Here is a 21306-nt window from a genome sequence, read left to right on the forward strand (position 1 = left end):
TAATACGTATAATAATATAATTGAAAAATAAAATAAAACAATTAATGATTTTAAAGTAATATTTTTTTTATAAAAAATATTATTAAATCTAATTTTTTTTATAAAAACTATTATTAAATCTAATAACTTTTATAATCTAATAACTTTTATAAAAACTATAATTAAATCTAATAACTTTTATAAAAACTGTTATTAAATATAATAATTTTTATAAACTATTATTTAAACTAATAATTTATAAAAAAAATATTATTAAATCTAATAATTTAAAAAAACATTACTTACGATAATATAATAATAATAATAATAATAGGTATTCAATAGGATTTGTTGTATTTTATTTTATATATACTGTATATATGACTTATACTACACCATAAAAAAAATATATAACTATTACTACTAACTGTTATGTTAAGATAAAATCACTGATTTTTATAGTAATTTTTTATTTCAATATATCTATATTTTATATATATATATCAAGTGTGGGTTTTGTTTGATTTTTTGTTGTTGCTGTGTATGTGTTGTTTAACTATAGAAATATTGGTATTATTATTATTATTATTATAACATTTGAGTATTATTTAATAATAAATATTTTATATAATAGATATATATTGTGTTTTTTTGTTTGTTTGTTTGTTTGTATGTTTGTAGGTAACTGTAGCTGTGATTGTCTATACTGGTTATTGTTTAGTTAGTACATACCTTATCCAAAAAACACCTAACTGTGCTAAATATATATATATATATGAAATCACATTCACTTAAAATTGATGTCTTATTGAAAATAATTTAGTGATTTTTATCTTATAAAATAATAATAATATTTTTTCTATAAATATATTGTATTTTATTATTTAATTGCAATGATATAAGTAATATTAGATATTATTATTAATATTATATTTTTTTCAATTATTATAAAATGTGTACTTTTTTTTAAAAAATAATATATTTTTTTGTTTTGTTAAATAAGTGATGATTTTTTTTGTAAATATAATTTATTTATTATTTTCTATTTATTTTGTAGTACATTAAAAACAACAACAAAATATCTATAAATACATCTATAAAAATCATATATTATTTTAAATAATATACAAACAATGTATTAATTTTTGTAATAAAATTTATTATTAATTATATAAAAATCATTATTATAATTATTTTTGTTACAATTATTGTCAATTATTTTTATATAATATAAATATAATAATAATATATATTTGTATTATGTTTTGTAATTCCCAATAGTACAGTATATTCTAGTTATTGATTATAAATTTTTACTATAATTTTTATCATACAAATTATTAAGTTATATAAATAATGTTTTAGTTTATAATATGTTAATTAAAATAATTATATTGTATAATTATATTTTACATTGATTTTTTTTAATAATTATTTTTTAACTAAATTTTTTTAAATCTAGATTTTTTTTAATTAACATTTAAGAAAGATAATTAAATGATTTTATTATTATCATTAATAAAATGTATAATTATACATTAGTATTATAATAATATATACAATTATTTTAATTATTTTTTTTGAATATTATATATTATTGACTAATGATTGTAAAAAAATAATAAATATAAATAAATATTTACTTTAATAATCTATTTTTATACATTAATAATTAAAATATTTTTATTCAGACAAAAACAAATAAATAAAAATTTTCATAATTATTTCCAAGTTAAACAAAAATAATAATAATAATAATAATAATAATTACAGATAATAAACTATATTATATTTAATTAAACGACACAAAAAATGCAATTTAAATAATACCGATATTTATTTACTGATATATGAGAAAAATTTGCTAAAAATAATATTTATTTTAATTATTATTTATTTTACTATTTTTTAAATACAGTATTTACTTTGAAAAAAACTAAAATACCAACAATAAAAATATATATATCAATGAATATTATTTAAATAATAGTTTTAATTGTATTTGTTTTATTAGTATTTATATATATATATATATATATATATATATATATATATATATATATATATATATATATATATTGTTAATATGTGAAGTTATCTATAAATTATAATATAATATATATATATATTATAAAATTCAATACAATTATTTTTGTTGTGAAATAATATTTATATATCTATTTCCATACTATTACTACAATAATAAATCATATAATAGGTTTAAAAATTTATTTAAAAAAATATTAACTTTAATAAAACTATTGATTTTAAATATAACTTATTTTATTTTTTATAAGTTAGTAAATATTATAATACTAATTATAAACATTTTAGTGATTAATTAAATATACTAATAATAGTTGTTTTGTTTTATAAAATTAATAATATTTTTTAAAAATAAATACAAAAAAAATATCAACTTTAATAGTAATATTAATTAAAATTAAACTTTTTAATAAAATTTTTAATATAAGTTATTTATATTAATACTATAATTATAAACATTTTAGTGATTAATTAAATATAATAATAATTTATTTTGTTTTATAAATTAATAATATTTAAAAAAAATAATTTATAAATAATAATATGTATAAACAACAAAATAAGCTAGCTAAAAAATTACAATTAATTTATTATCTAGTATATCTACTAGGTGAATCATGCTATCAAATTGGTTACGCTAGACATCATCATAGCTATAGTAAATGTAATGATAAACAATGTAAATTATTCAAAATATTGACCCTGATCGAAATTATACGTCTAGCTTGTATATATATAAACACATATTATAATAATAATAATAATACTGATAAATATATTAATGCAATGTACCTTGGTGATTTTACTATCTATTGGCCATCAACTAGTAATCAAATAAAATTATTACTATTAGTTTGCGTATGGATACAATTTATATGTAAATTTTTAAGCAATAATTACCATGATCAATTTCAATTAGAAACTATTTATAAATTTATTACATTAAACAATAATTACAACAATAATAATAATATTAGAAAATGTTATAAAATATTTATGAAACTAACAACTAGATTATTATTTTTAATATCTATATGTCCATGCTCAGTTACTTGGTGGCAAAATTATCGTACCTGGATACAATTTCTAATCTATGGACTACCTTGGATACTATACATGGGTTATATGTATTGTCTAATTATGTTAGCAACTATTTATCATGTATACTATTTTCTGGCTACATGTTTACTAGCAAAATTGGAACTAGGTTATCTACATTATCAATTGATCATGATCAATTATAATCAGCAATTACAAATTATAGGCAACAACAATAACAACAAAATTGTACATGTTCATAATAATAATAATAATAGAAATTTCAGACATATACATAATATGTATGATAAGTTTATTAGTAAATTAACCAAGCTCAATTATGTATGGTCTAAATCATTATTTATCTATTGGACAGCCTATTTGCTATTGATGTCCAATTTGATGGTTATTCTAGTGTTTGTTGAATTAAATCAATTATTATTATTATGTTTTTTAATATGTTTCGTAATATTATTTACAACAATGACTGCATTGATACTGTTTGCCAGTGCTATCAATAGTGAATCAAAATCTACACATAAACTATTGCATCGATTATACATTATTAGTAATAGTATTATTAATAATAATAGTATTGATAATAGTATTGATAATAGTATTGATAATAGTATTGATAATAGTATTAATAATAGTATTGATAATAGTATTAATAATAGTATTGATAATAGTATTGATAATAGTATTGATAATAGTATTGATAATAATTATAATGTTAAAAATAAAAATAAAAATTTCAATAATATTAATAATAATAATAAATCAAAAATTTTATTGAAAAAATTGCTAAAGGTAATTTAATTGATATTTTTAAAAAATTATAATTTTTTAAATTTTATTATTAATTAACTTTTTTCTATAATTAATAATTAATTATTTTTATTTTTTTTTAAAAAAAAAGATTGAATTATTGATCCAATTGTCATCCAATAGTAAGATTGGTATCCATTGTTGGCATTTATTTTTGATCAATCAGTTTACATATAATATGGTATTTATATATATATTAATATTTAATTGAAAAAAATAAAAATATTTAAAAATATTATTTAAATTATTAATTAATTTTTATTTATTTTCTTATTTTTTTCAGTTACTCTACACAACAACAAAATTTACACTAAAATTATTTTCATTATTTTTGTAAATTAAAATTATTATTATTATTATTTAAATATTTTAATAATATTTATTTATTGTATTGAAATAATTCTCTATTAATATCAATGTTTGTTAAAAATTATTATTTTTGTTAATAATTTTGTTGTTTTTTTGTTTAAATAAAAAAATAGTTTTATACATATATGGTTTAATACAACTAATTAATAAAAATTTATTTTTTTTATATTAATTTTTATATCAATATATATATATATAAATTAATAATTTTTTAAATGTCATTTTTAAATATTACATGTATTAAATAAAATTGTGTATACACTGTATATAAAATAAAATAAAAATATATTTACTATTTTAGTTATAATTATTCAACTAATATTACATATTTTATGTGAAATTTAAAAATATATATATATTAATATATAAAGTTATCATTAATGTTTGATTTATTATTTAAATATACACTTAAACTAAATTTATAATCTTATTTCAAGTTATAATAATGATTAATACAATAAATTTAACTATTAAATTACAATAAGTAATAATTTATTTATTTTTATATATCAAAAATAAATATTTTATTAATCATTTTCAATATAATAATAATACTAAAATTTTTACTTAAAAGTTATGCGTAAAATAAAATAAATTTTTAATTTATAAATATTATATTTTTAAGGTTTATTTTGTTTCAATATTATTAATACAATCAATAATAATATCATGGACAAACAACAAAATAGGCTAGCTAAAAAATTACAATTAATTTATTATCTAGTATATCTACTAGGTGAATCATGCTATCAAAATGGCTACGCTAGACATCATCATAACTATACAATAGTTAATAAAAATACTAAAATATTTACAAAAATTTTAACTATATTTGAAATTTTACGCATTTTATTAATATACAACATTGATGAAAATAATAATAATAATAAATATATGGCAATGTTGCTTGGTGATTTTACCTACTATTGGTCAATTGGTAATCAATATAAACTAATACTATTAGTATTAGTTTGTCTAGAATTTTTAGTTAAATATTTAAGTAATTATCATGATCAATTTCAATTGGATAGTATTTATTATTTTATTAATTTAAATACTAATAATAATTATAATATTAAAAATACTATTACTACTAATAATAATAATACTATTAAAAATAATTATAACTTATTGATAAATTGTACTAGTTCAATATTATTTCTATTATCAATGTTACCCTGTTGGTCGACAATGTGGTTAAATTATCAACTGGATGAATTTCTAATATATGGTATACCCTGGATACTGTATCATGGTTATGTTTATTGTAGACTATCTAGTTCAATTATCGTTCATATATACTATTTTATTGGTACATGTATGCTAAGTAAATGTGAGCTAGCTAAATTGCATTTGGATATTAAACAACAACAATTATTATTAGATAATAATAATAATAATTTCAAACATATACATAAAATTATATGTAAATTTTCCGGGAAAATTACCCAACTAAATTATTCATGGTCATTGATTATATTTGCCTATTGGACAGCCTATTTGCTATTGATGTCCAATTTAGTGGTTACCTTGGTGTTTGTCCAATTGACAACAATTTTAACTGTATTTTTTGTAATATTTTTATTGATATTATTTACAGCTATGACAGCACTGATACTATATGCCAGTGCTATCAATACCGGGTGGAAACTAACCACTAAACTATTGTATCGATTATATATGTTATTAGTATTTGAAAGTAATATAAATAATACTAATAGTATTAATAATAGTATAAAATATAATATTATAAGTATTACTAATAAAAATATTGATACTAATAATTATAATAATAATAGTAATAATAAACGTAAAAAGTTATTAAAAAAATTACTTAAGGTATTAATAATATTTATAATTATTTTTTTAAATAAATATTTTAACTAATAGATAATTTAAAAAAAAAAAAATTATTTTCTATTAAAATTATTATTTTTTTTGTTTTGCTTCATATTTTTATAATAATAATAATAAACGAAAAAAAATTATTTAAAAAATTACTTAAGGTATTAATAATAATATTTGTAATTATTATTATTATTTTCTATTAAAATTAATTTTTTGTTTATTTTGTTTCATATTTTTATAATAATAATTCGATCAATATTTATATTATTATAATTTTGTTTAAATAAATATTTTATTTATTTTTTTTTTTATTATTAAAGATTGAATTATTGATCCACTGGTCATCCAATAGTAGGATTGGTATTCAATGTTGGCATTTATTTTTGATCAATCAGTACACATATAATATGGTAAACACACAACAAAAAAATAAATTATTTTTTCAAAAATATTTCATTTTTTTAAAATTATATTTTTAATAATAAAAAAAAATAATATAAATTATGATTTATATATTGAATTTTTTTTTTATTAATCATTATATTGTATTTTTTTTTTGTTTAGCTAATCTACACAACAACAAAATTTACGCTAAAATTATTTTCATTATTTATTGCTAAACTATCACCAAATAATTAATAATTTAATTTAACTTTTATATAAATATATTATTTAGTGTTTTTATAAAAAAAATAAATAAATAAAATAATTTTTGACATTTATACTAATAATTAATAAATAAATAATTTTTACTAAATAATGAAATATAAAAATCAATTTTTATTTATATATATATTGAAATATATATATTGAAATATATATATTGAAATATATATATATATATATATATATATATATATATATATATATATATCTATTTGATATATGATTTTACTGTCTCATTGATTGTCGTCCAGTGATAAGTGTCTGACACCTATTACAGTATAATTGAATTACATTATTGGATATTGAAAAATAAAAAATAATCTATTAATAACAATAAATTTATATATTATTTAGTTAAAAACATTTTTTATATATATATATATCAAACAATTATTTTTGTTTAATATCTATATTTAATAATTTTGTATTAATTAAATTTTTAGGTCAGCAATGTTTATTATATAATTGAAATAATTGAAATTGATATTATTATTATTATTAACAAACATATATAAATTATTACCACAAATAAAAAATACCACAAATATATATATATATAATAGAAAATATGTAAAATATGTATAAATACTAATAATATACTAAAATTAATATATTGTTATAATATATAATATTATTATTAATTAATGTTATGTCTATAATATAGTCGGATATCTAATTTTAAACCAACAAAATCATAAAATATTATTTGATTAGTAATAATAATAATAATAATAATAATTTATATGTACGTCTATAGTCTTGATAGATGCGTCTATCCATAGACACAAGCACAGGTAGTTTAGATATATTTAGACAGATATATATATATATATAGGCTATACACGTGAGATGTCACGTTTAATTAGACACGTGTTTAGACACTATAAACGTGAGCTAACTCTCTCTCTCTCTCTCTCTCTCTCTCTCTCTCTCTCTCTCTCTCTCTCTCTCTCTCTCTCTCTATTAGCTAAACTGATGCTTAAACCAAAAAAAAACATAAACCCCTATCAAAATACCTACCGATTTGCTTACTGTATATATATATATATGTATAGTATGTATAATTTGAATGATTGTAATAAAAGATGTTTTAAGTATAATAGTCGGTAGAGAGAGAGAGAGAGAGAGAGAGAGAGAGAGAGAGAGAGAGAGAGAGAGAGAGAGAGAGAGAGAGAGAGAGAGAGAGAGAGAGAGAGAGAGGAACGGTATCAACAGTTTTTTCAGCAGTTATTTTAACTATAGGTTAGGTGTCTGTATGTTTAGGCAGTGTCTGTGCTATATGTTTGTATGTGCAGTGTGTATATGAGTGAAATGGTGGACAGACAGACAGCCAGTTAGACAGGACAGGACAGTCATACAGATAATAAAAAAATATGGACAGTAGTAGTGGCGGCACTACTACTACTACTACTACTACAGACAGTGGTGGCGGTGATAAAGAAACTGATGTCAAATGGTTGCAACAGTTAGGCTCAGTGGTCAACACCCATACCAATGGTCATGTTGTCGATAGCCATCATCATCACCACCACAACAGTATCACTACTACTACCACCACTACCAACAACAACAACAACAGCACATCCATCCTAAGCGCCAACAATACCAACAATAGAAATATGAAACTAATGGATTTGGACGACTTTCTACACGGTATTGGTATACATATGCCGGCGGCACCGGTAGTGGCAGTACCGACGGCACTATCCACAACCGAAAACAACAATATAGCCGTCGGTGATGGTGGTGGTGGTCATCATCATCATCATCATCATCAGCATAGCCCACATCATAACTATAATAATCATCACGAGTGCAATGGCCATCACCAACAACAGCAGCCATTGGCTGTTGAAGCACTGGAACAGCTATACGATGACAACAACAACAACAACGCTGAGGACAGTCGTCCACTAATACAGTCGGCACCGGCACCGCCACCAGCACTACTTAAGCCAGTGGTTGTCGACCTCCTGAAACCACAGCCGATCGTACATAAGTCAAAAAAACAGATAACACCCGACGATGCCAAAGATGATAGGTATTGGTCGAAACGGGCAAAGAATAACTATGCGGCCAAACGGTCGCGTGAAAGTCGCCGTCAACGGGAAAACCAGATCGTGTTGAGGGCTAACTATTTGGAACGGGAGAACCAGTCGCTCAGGAAATGTCTGAAACAGCTGGAAGAGGAGAATCTGGAGTTACGCAAACTGTACCAACGATGCTGACACTATACCCATGACCCATACCTACCCAATCTATACCTCCCGTTCCTCTATCTTCTATATATATATATATACATCTCTCTCATTTTTCTCTCTCTCTTTATTTTTTTTCTCTCTCTTTATTTCTCTCTTTCTCTTTATTTATTTCTCTCTCTCTTTTTATCTTTCTCTCTCTCTTTCTCTCTCTTTTTTATATCTCTCTCTCTCTCTTTCTCTCTCTCTCTCTCTCTCTCTCTCTCTCTCTCTCTCTCTCTCTCTCTCTCTCTTCTCTCTCTCTCTAAGTAATTTCTCTCTTATTCTCTCTTATTATTATCTGTTGTTGTCTCTCTCTCTAACATCTCTCTCTCTCTAGTTATCTCTCTTAATATACATTTATATATATATACTGTATATGATATATGTATATTAATTGATAATTATATAAATTATAACAATTAATCAATTATTTGTTTGTTTTTTTAATAGCTGCTAAAAATCGATGATAAACTTATATATTATTATTATTATATCAAATAATTGTATAGATTAGTTGTTGTTTTTGTTGTTTAGTTTGTATTAGTTATTATTAATTAGATTTTTTTTAATTATCACCAAAAAAATTATATAATATTATAATATATGATATTACAGGTATATAATACTTAATATTTGTTAAAATAATATAATTAAACATTTTTTTTAAAAACAAAAAGTATATTACAAAACAATTTATAATGTATTTTGTAATTTTTTTAAACAAAAAAATAATTAATCAATTTATTTATTTTAATAATTAATTAATTAACTTTACAGTATAATTACAGTAAATAATGTTGTTAATTATTATAATGTTTTAATTATTACAAAATTTATAAATTTATAATAAACATTCATAAAATATTTTTTTTATAAATTTTATTACTATATTTTGTTTTAATTATAATTTACACTTTCAATTACAACATTTTATTTATTATTATTTCAAATATTTTAAATTAAATTTATTTAAGTATCATATTTACGTATATATATATTTTTTTTATTAGTTATGTGATATAATTTTGATAATATACATGAAATAAACTTTTAATAATAATTATATAATATATTAATATTTTAGTTTTTATTAAGTTTATTATTATAATTATTAGATATAATATTTTTTAGTAATAATATAATACTAATAATTAAAATTATAGTTTGATTATTATTAGAATTTATAATAAATATTAATAAATAAAATAATATTTTTTTTAGATATATTAATTGAAAAAAAATTTTTTTGTTAATTAGATTAACAATTTTATTATTGTTTTAATTTATAAATATCATTTTTTGACCTTGGTATTAATTTGTATATATATATATATATACTATAGACAACTAGTCACACTTTTTTTATATTACAACAAAAAAATAAATATAAAATATAGTTATAAATCAAATTAATCTAACAAACAAAAAATAATATTAACAATCATATTACGTCTACAATTATACAATAAACATATAATATATATATATATATTATCTGTTATATTATAAATGTTTATCAATTTCAAAAAACTTTTTTTATTATTTAATATTTTTATGACTGATTATTTATAATAGATATTAATATTAAATATATATATATATTGAATAACATAGTTAAACCATTAGTTTATATGCAACTATTTGTTATCAAAAAATTTGATAATAATAATAATACAGTAGTAATAAAACATTAAAATATTGTTAAATTAAAAAATATTTTTTATATATATTAAATTTTTAAAAAAAAAATTATTGTAACTAAAACATTATTAATTTATTATTATTTTTTTGTTGTAATTGTAATGACTATGAATGCGTGATATATTTAATAATTTTTAAAATATATTTATATTTATAACTATTAATTAATTAATTAATTAATTAAACATTTTCTCCCTGATGAATCATTTAAATTTACCAAAAATTGATCATGATAAATTACGTAAACAGAGTATATTTAGCATATGGTCCGATATATCAATTGATGATGATGATGGTAATTATTTATATATCAATATATTTATATATATATATATATATATTATTTAAATTTAAATTTATATTAAAAAATATTTATAACTTGACTATCGAAACAAAAATTTTTTTTTTAATGATATTTATTTTAAAAATAATATAATTAACTGGAATTTTTAATACAATTAATCCCCAAAAAATAAAAAGTTTTATTATAATGATTAATGACAGGAAATATAGTGTAATAGTGTATTAATTAAATTATTACAATTAAATTACAAATTACTATTACATTGTTATTACACTATTATTATAATACAATAACTAATGTTATTAAACCTTTTACATTACAATTAACTAACTATCAGTATAACAATAATTAAGAGATTAATTTTTTTTTAATATAATATAATGTCTAAATAATACTAATACTAATTACTTATTAATACTATTGTACCTAACAATTATCAATAGTTAGACACCACACATACACAAACATATATATATTACACACACACACACACACACACACACACACACACACACACACACACACACACACACACACACACACACACACACACACACACACATAGACACACATACATACACACACATACACAAAATATATACTATATTTAAATTATGTATAAATATTGAAAGTTTTGTTTAACAAAAAAAAATATTATTATAATTATTAGTAGTATTTATGTTAACTATGATATTATTACCAATAATATTATTATAATAATAACTAAAAAGATATTAATTGAATTATTAACTATTTTAAAAAACAACTAATTTAAACTAAACTAAAAAACTTAATGTCCAAAAAATCATTAGATGATTATAATAATAACAACAACAACACTATTAGCAACTATGAAAACTACCGTAAGTCCAGTACCGGCGGCTCAACGGCCGCGGCGGCAACAACTGTAGTCAATGGCCATAAAAAGGCTGTCCATAAGCAACACTCGCGTATATCGGTTGAACTACCGTCCGGCGAGACCCGAGTGGTCATCAATAGGGATGTAGTTAACTATACGGATATTGATAGCAAATATAATAATACATCGACACCGACAACACCGACAACACCGTCGACCACAACTATACCTAATAATAATGATTACAATAATAGTAATAATAATATTATTGAATCATTTAAACACAAATCATACAAATATTTGCGCAAACGTTGGAAACGGCTGTCCATAGCGGACACCCTATTACCCATGTTTCCCATTATCAGATCGGCCAGAAACTACCCGTTTTTCCGGATCAATCCATTGGTTTACGATATAGTTGCCGGTCTAACATTGGCCACAATTCAGATACCCGAAGCTATGGCCAACGGTTATTTGTCGGGTATGGGTCCCGAGTACGGGTTGTTTGTAGCTTTTTTTCCCGGTCTAGTCTATGCACTGATGGGTACCTCTCATCATACATCACTGGGTAAGTGTGTGTGTATGTGTGTGTGTGTGTGTGTATGTGTGTATATGTGTATATATGAGTGTATATGTGTATATATGAGTGTGTATGTATGTGTGTATATGTGTATATATGAGTGTGTATGTGTGTTTGTATGTGTGTGTATGTGTGTGTATATGTGTGTATATATGTGTATATATATGTGTATATATATGTGTATATATATGTGTATATATATGTGTATATATATGTGTATATATATGTGTGTATATGTGTGTATGTGTATGATAGACATCCCGCAAGGGGAAGGGTCTATAAGTACTCAATTAATTATTATTATTATTATTATAAATTGATTGATCAAGGTACATTTTCCATAATGAGCATAATGATCAGGGATGTAGTACTACGTGTAGGCGATACCGTCTACACGATTGACACCGAAACTGGCAATCATACACTGGTTAGCCAAGTGTTTAGCCAGGTAGATATTGTTACATCCCTGTGCCTTATCTGCGGACTAATACAGGTATACATCCCTATTAAAAAAAATTACTGTATAATAATTGTTAGGTTAAAATTATATACATATATATTAATATCTCCCGATTACTATATATATATTTATATATACCTGTTTACATACTGGGCGCTTATGTAGCTATTGATGGCCTGTCTGCACTTAGGTTCACTATCATTGCTAGTATCGGATACCATAGCCAATGCATTTACAGTAGCCGCCAGCGTACAGGTGCTGACACTGTATTTTCCGACATTGTTTGACATAGATTTACCTAAAAAACCATACAGTGTTTTCAGGATTATCAAGGTTAGTTTTATTATTATCAATTAATTAATTAATTTAATTATTTTTTTATCTAATTTTAATATTTTTTTGTTTGTTAAAGGAATGGATCGGTTTTTTCTCAAACTTACATCAAATTAATTTCATAACAATGGGACTGTCCATAGCCTGCCTAACGGTGCTCATAGTTATCGGTCAAGTGGTCCAACCGTTAGTTAATAAAAAATTTAACAAATTCAACATACCGTTCCCCACTGATATATTAATTGTAATTTTTTTTAATAGTTAAATATTTCAATTAACTAAATATTTAAATTAATTACTGTTTATTATTATTATTATTATTCTATACAATTTAACCAAGGTGATACTATCGACATTATTATCATGGTTGATTGGATTAAACAAAAATCATCAAGTTGACATTGTTGCTGATATACCTAATGGGTAAATGTTATAAAAATTATTATTATTTATTTATTTTTAATTATTATTATTATTATCATTATTAGAGAGAGTGTGTATGAAATACTTAATAATACTCATAAAAATTTATTGTAATATTTTTTTTAAAAAATAACTATAAAGTTTTTTTATGATAATTTTTTATACATGTTTTTTTTAAATATAATAGTTTTTCACTATTATTATTATTATTAAATTTTATTGCATTAATGTTGCACTTAATAATAATAATAATATTATTATTATTAACTAATTGAAAATAAATTAATATGTTTTTTATTAGATAAAAATTATTATTATTTCTATAAATACTATATACATATATAAACTATTTGTTTGCATTATAATTACATATTATAATAATTTTTTTATAATTAATATATTAGTTAATTAATTAATCATATAATCTAAAAATAATTGTCATAAAATCATATGCAGTTTAATTTTAATTAAAAATAATATTATACTATAATTATTATACATATAATATAATATATTTTTTTAAGGATACCGTCACCAAAACTACCGACACTCAGCCTATTTTCGATACTCATATGGGACGCACTGCTCATATCCCTGGTCTCGTATGCCGTTTCCGTATCGACTGCCAAAGCCGTAGCCAACAAACACAACTACCGTATCCATTGTAATCAGGAACTGTTGGCCATAGGTATGGCCAATACCCTGAGCTCACTATTCAACTGTTATCCTGGATCGACATCATTGACCCGTACGGGTCTATTGGATAGATTGGCGGCCCGATCACAACTGGCCAATTTGTTGGCCTCAGTAATCCTATTGTTTGTTATCCTATTTTTTGAACCATTTATCTATCATTTGCCAAAAGTTAGTTTAAAATATATATATATTATTTGTTTTGTTTAAATAGTTTTTTTTATTTTTATTATTATAGTTAATAATTAGTTATTTTAATTAGTAAATAGTTATATAACTGATAAATATTTATATTCAATACAATTAGATTTTTTGTTGTTGAAAAAAAATTATTTATTTAAAAATATTATTATTATTGATATTATTAATTATTATTGATATTATTAATTATTATTGATATTATTAATTATTATTGATATTATTAAATATTATTGATATTATTAAATATTATTGATATTATTAAATATTATTGATATTATTAAATATTATTGATATTATTAAATATTATTGATATTATTAAATATTATTGATATTATTAAATATTATTGATATTATTAAATATTATTGATATTATCAAATATTATTGATATTATCAAATATTATTGATATTATCAAATATTATTGATATTATCAAATATTATTGATATTATTAAATATTATTTATATTATTATTATTATTTTAGTGTATATTATCGGCAATTATTTTGGTGGCACTTAAATCAATGTTTATGCAATGTTTGCGTGTAAAACAAATTTTTAGATTATCTAAAATGGAGGGGGTAATTTTTTTAAAAAATTAATTAATTAATTAATTTTATAAATTGAAAAAATTAACTAGCTAATTTTGTATTTTTTAATCTAGCTAATTTGGCTAGTTACATTTATAGCTGTATTAGTATGCGATGTCGATATTGGACTATTGATTGCTATCGTGTTTAACATTTTAGTAATTGTATTGAAATTTTCCAGGTAAATTTATATTCAAAAAAAATTTATTAAAAATAAAATTACTTTACATTTTTTAAAAAAAATAATAACAATTAATTTTATTATTATTTCCAAATTAGTTGTCCATAAAATCTATTTATAGTAAAAACATTTTATTATTATATTATTATTTTATTTTATTTATTAATTAATTTAATTTTTTTGTTGTTGGATAGACCTTACAGTACAGTTATGGGCCGATTACCTAATAGTGAACTATATGTTAGTCTTGATCGACATACCGGTGCCGTCGATATTAGATCAATAAAAATATTTTATTTCGGTTGTGCCCTATTTTTTCTCAATCGCCATACATTCAGAAAACAATTGTTCAAAAAAGTTTTCAAAGTAGCATGGTAATTTAATTAATTAATTTTTCAAAAAAAATATATTTTTATTTATATTAATAATAATAAAAATAATAAATGATTAATTAATTAAAAAATAATAATTAATTAACTAATTAAAAATAATAATTAATTAACTAATTAAAAAATAATAATTACTTAATTAATTAAAAATAATTAATAATTAATTAATTATAAATAATTATAAATAATTATAAAAAATTAATTAATAAAAATTAATTAATAACTAATTAATTAAAAAATAATAAATGATTAATTAATTAAAAAATAATAATTAATTAATTAATTAAAAAATTATTATTATTTAATTAACTAAAATATAATTTTTTTTAAACTCAATAACTTATTTTACACTAATATTTTTTTAAAAAAAAAGTATAACTAATTAAAAACTTTTTTTTTGTTGAAAACAAATACAAATCTAGTGATGACATCAATCTGAGCCCTGAGCCGGACAACGATACCCGAGTGACTTGTCATATAAGGACCGTTATTATTGATTGTTCGTCTATTTTCTATATTGACGGCTCCGGTATGGAAACATTGGACGAAATTATCGGTAATCTACGAAAACTACAGATACGGGTACTGTTGGCTGCCGTTCAGCCCCGAGTACTGGCACTGTTGGCTAATACTACCACCACTACTAGTACTACTACTACTACTAAATACGGTGGTAGTGGGGGTGGGGATGGGGTTAATGGCCGTCCTATAGTAGATACCGGTTCAATGTTTGTGTCAGTTCACGATGCAGTCATCAAATGTATGGCCACTACTAGACATCAGCAGACATCAGATGTCTAAACACTTTATTATTATATTATTTTTTTTAATAAATTTTTGTTTTGTGTATATTATATATATATATATTATTTTATAAATATATATTTGTTTAGTTTATTGATATAATTTTGTTGTTGTTGGTAATGTTGTGTATAAAATAATTTATTTCAATAAATTTATATTATTAATAATAATAATAATGTATATATATTGTACATAAAATTTATATTTGTTTATTAAGATTTTTTTTAAAAGTTTATGTTACACTTTAAAAGTATTACATTATTATAAAATATTTTAAATAATGCAATATATATATACAACAATAAATTGATAGCAAAAAATTCAATTGTATTGCATTTATGTAACTAATATTTGAATGTTTTTTTTTTGGTTTCAATTTTTTTGTATATATATATTTCATTATTTAAAATATTTTATAATACTGTAATAATAATATCTATTAATTTTTATAATTAAAATAAACAATATATATATATTTTTGATAAACTTACAATAATTATATATTTGTTTGTATTATTAGTATTATTATTATTATTATTATTATTATTATTATTATTTTTCATACAAAAATTTAATAATAATATTTTTTTGTTGGTTTATAATTAACTGTTTTTATTTAAATAATTATTTAATTTTTTATAATATAAAATTATATTTATAATTTAATTTATTTAGTAAAAATAGTTTGTTTATTAATTCAATTATTATTATTATATCTATTAAAAAAACTGATTAATAATTATTTTTAAAAAATATTATTCATTATTAAAAAATATTAAATGTAAGAAAAATTAGTGTTGTTTTTAATCAACAAAATTAATATTTTAAACAATAATTTTTTGACATTTATTTTCAATTTTGTTGATAAACTTGTTTTCAGTACTTAACCTATATATTAGTATTTTGTAGATTAAACTAAAAATTTTCAATTTTTTTGTGAATTTAATTTTTAAAACAAATACTTTTGACAACAAATTATTATTATTTAATTGTAATTCAAAAATGCCTCAAAACGGAAGCATTTTTATTATAAAATAATTTTTTTTTAATAATTTTATTATTATTTACTGTTATTTTTTTACGAACAAGTGATAGATATTTTGACACAATGTGTACAAGTTTTTACTGTATGTAGTATATTTTAAACTATATGGTCGATTGACCTGGGTACTAATGGTATATAAAATTACATACCAGTCCTCTATATATATATATATATATATATATATATATATTATGAAATAAAATTTTCTTTGAGATTAAACTTTGAGATAAAGGTCATGGAAAGTGATGTTTTAAAAATTTTTATCAAAAAAATAAATAAATAATTAAATAATAAACACATTATTTAATAAACATTTTTCTAAAAAATGTAATATTGATAACAAACAAAAAATAGTCATCGTTTTTAATTAAAATTTAAAATTAATTTAATTGAATTAAAAATTTATAGTTAATTATTACTTATTAGAGTTTAGCTAAAAATATTAGTTTTTTTGTTGTTGTTGTTGTTTTAAATATTAAATATTTATTTACTAATAATATTTGTATTTATATATATATATATATATTATTGTAGTTTGTAATCAATAATACAATGACTTTACTAAAATAAATACATTATATAAATAAATATTAAATAAATTATTAAATACTAGGAGTGACTCTTGTACTGACTGACACATAATAATAACAATAATATTTAAAAACATTAAAATTTATTTATACATTAAAATTATAGTTAGTAATTGTTGGGTTATTTTTTAAAATTTTAAAAAATAAAACATTAAATTTAAAAAAAAATTAATATCATGTTTAACTTAATCGATAATTTTCATATATATATATATACTTATATTATTAAACATTATATACAAATATATATATAATTATTGTTATTGAAAACAAATTTTTAAAAACAACAAAAATATTATTTAAAAATAATATTTTGTTTCAGATTTTATTTCTATATTAATTTTATTAATAAATATTATATATTATTGTATAAATAATTATTTGATTTTAAATGATTTTATTTGTGTTAAACAATAATATTAATAGTCTTATAATACCCGGAATACTTAAAAATAATAATTATTATTATTTACTAAACAATTAATTTATTTATAACATGTTTTTAAAAAAAAAAACATTAAAACTTGTTTTTAATAAATATAATGTACAAAAAAATTTTTATACAACTTATATTACACTATTGATTAATAATAAATAAATATTAATTTATAATTTGAAAATAATTATTAAGTTATATATATATATATATTTATATATAAACAGTAGTTATGATTAGTTTATACAATTAATCATATTTTAAACTAATAAACAAATAATATTTTTTGTTTTATTTTATTTAAAATTAATTTATTATTTAAAATTTATTATTTATTGATATATACTACTGTTATAGTTGGGTTAATTATTTTAAAAATAATGGATTAAATTTATTTATAAAAAATTAATATCATGTTTAACTTAATTTATAGTTTATAAATATATATCCATATATACTTATATTATTATACAGTATTTATATATAATTATTGTTATTGAAAACAAATTATTATAAATTATTTTAAATTTTAAAAACAAAAAATATTATTTTTAATAATATTTTTTTTTGTTTTAATATTATTTCAACATTAGAAATCAATATTATTGTATAAATATTTTTGATTTTACATGAAATAATAATCAATTAATATATCTATTATTATTATTATTATTATTATTATTATTATTGCATATAATATTGTTATAACTAAATTAATTTTTTCCCAACAATTTCATTTATAATAATAATAATTGTATTGCATTTTTGTAATTATATTGTCGGACATCCGTATGTATCAAATGGATTGAATACGTGAGGAAACACTTGTAAAACCCAATTGATTTTAATAAAGTATTTCCAATCAATAAAATAAGTAAAAAAGGATTAGTGATTGACTACATGACTGACCTATAAATATCTTTATATACCTGTGCTGACCACTAATACATCACGTCCTCTCTCACACAAATACATACATACATACATACATACATACATACATACATACATACATACATACATACATACATAYGTACATACATACATACATACATACATACATACATACATACATACATACATACATACATACATACATACATACATACATACATACATACATACATACATACATACATACATACATACATACATACATACATACATACATACATACATACATACATACATACATACATACATACATACATACATACATACATACATACATACATACATACATACATACATACATACATACATACACCCATATAAACAAACATACATACAATTACACACATATACATACATAATATTAATAATTATATCTAAATAACTAATATATATATATATATATATATTTATATAGTTTAAAAATTGGAGGGAAAATTTAAAAGTTTTTTCAACAACAAAAAAACATTGAAAATTGATTTTAAAAATTACTACTAAATCCAATAATTACAGTATATATATATATATACTTTTGTTACTAAAATTTTTTTTATTTAATTATACATTTATATATACAATATATATATACTAACAAAATATACTGTATATATTATGGACTTAAAAGTTTGCTGATAACAACAAACAAACAAAAATAATAATAATAATAATAAGTTATGATGAAAAATATAAGTATATATGACTGTATTATTATCATTATTATTGACAATACCCTAAAACAAAAATATTTTGACAAAAATATTTTTCAAATAAATAAACTTTCACTTTTATTTTGTGTGCAAACATGGATTAGTAGTTAGTAGTAGTGTATGTTTGTAAGCACAGGTAGCTTAAACATACAACTAACTTATTAAAAACTACTGTATATTTTAAACTAAACAAATACACAGCACAAGTATGTACTGATTATTGGGACACTTATCAGACAAATAGCTAACAACTAACAACAACAAAAAATTGAAATATAATAAAACTAAAAACTAAATAGCATTTAAAATATTTACAGTATATCTCATATGTTTGTGTCAGTCGATAGCATAGTATAAACAATATATAAATTTATATATTATTATTATTAGTAGTAGTAGTAGTAGTAGTAGTACTGTATTATTATCAGTTCATAATAATTATTAACCAATTGATTAGTGGTTTTTAATATATACAGTGTATTATACTGTACTTGGCTTATGTATGTATATGTTTGGTATGGTTTGGACGAAAAAAAAGGGGAACGACTACTAACTACTACTACTACTAACTACTAATACATTACTACAATAGTAGGCATAGTGTTGAACAAGTAGTCTACAAGTTTGCTTAACAATAATATATATATATATACATAAGCTAAAAGTTATTTAAATTTTTGTTGATTAGTATAACTAAATATATATGTAATTAATTAATTGTTAAAACAAAACAAAAAAGTTACAACTAATTGATAAAATAAAAATATTTATTATTTGTGTTTGTGTGTTTAAAAATTTAATAATAAATTTTAATTGTGATTCAAGTATTTATTATTATATATATATAATAAAATTAATAATTTTTAATAATAATTAATAATAATGTAAACTTATCATTATTATTATTATTATTATTATTAGTATTTTTTTAAAAAAAAGTTTTATAACGACATTTAAATAATATTTTAATTTTTTTTTTGAGAAAAATATTTATTGTTTTATTTATTTTATTTTGTTGTTAACAACTCATTAATTAATTAATTAATAT

General features: G+C 19.5%; 2 protein-coding genes across 2 annotated transcripts; both read left to right on the forward strand.

Moving 5' to 3' along the window:
• Nucleotides 1-8147: 8147 nt before the first annotated feature.
• Nucleotides 8148-9014, forward strand: LOC128962032 (cyclic AMP-responsive element-binding protein 5-like). Its single transcript, XM_054308353.1, has one exon. It carries the CDS (start codon nt 8148-8150, stop codon nt 9000-9002), a length of 855 nt encoding a protein of 284 aa, XP_054164328.1. The 3' UTR covers nt 9003-9014.
• Nucleotides 9015-11212: 2198 nt separating this feature from the next.
• LOC128962041 (sulfate transporter-like) lies at nt 11213-16526 on the forward strand. Its single transcript, XM_054308365.1, has 12 exons — nt 11213-11229; nt 11866-12090; nt 12133-12446; nt 12788-12951; nt 13084-13251; nt 13331-13495; nt 13592-13674; nt 14199-14538; nt 15051-15146; nt 15230-15336; nt 15531-15710; nt 16148-16526. The coding sequence occupies exons 1-12, from the start codon at nt 11213-11215 to the stop codon at nt 16524-16526; spliced, it is 2238 nt and encodes a 745-aa protein (XP_054164340.1).
• Nucleotides 16527-21306: the final 4780 nt, after the last annotated feature.

The sequence above is a fragment of the Oppia nitens genome, unplaced genomic scaffold (genome assembly GCF_028296485.1).
Source record: "Oppia nitens isolate AA-2021 unplaced genomic scaffold, nextdenovo-longstitch-racon4-pilon3 scaffold14_pilon_pilon_pilon, whole genome shotgun sequence".
NCBI classification, from domain to species: Eukaryota; Metazoa; Arthropoda; class Arachnida; order Sarcoptiformes; family Oppiidae; genus Oppia; species Oppia nitens.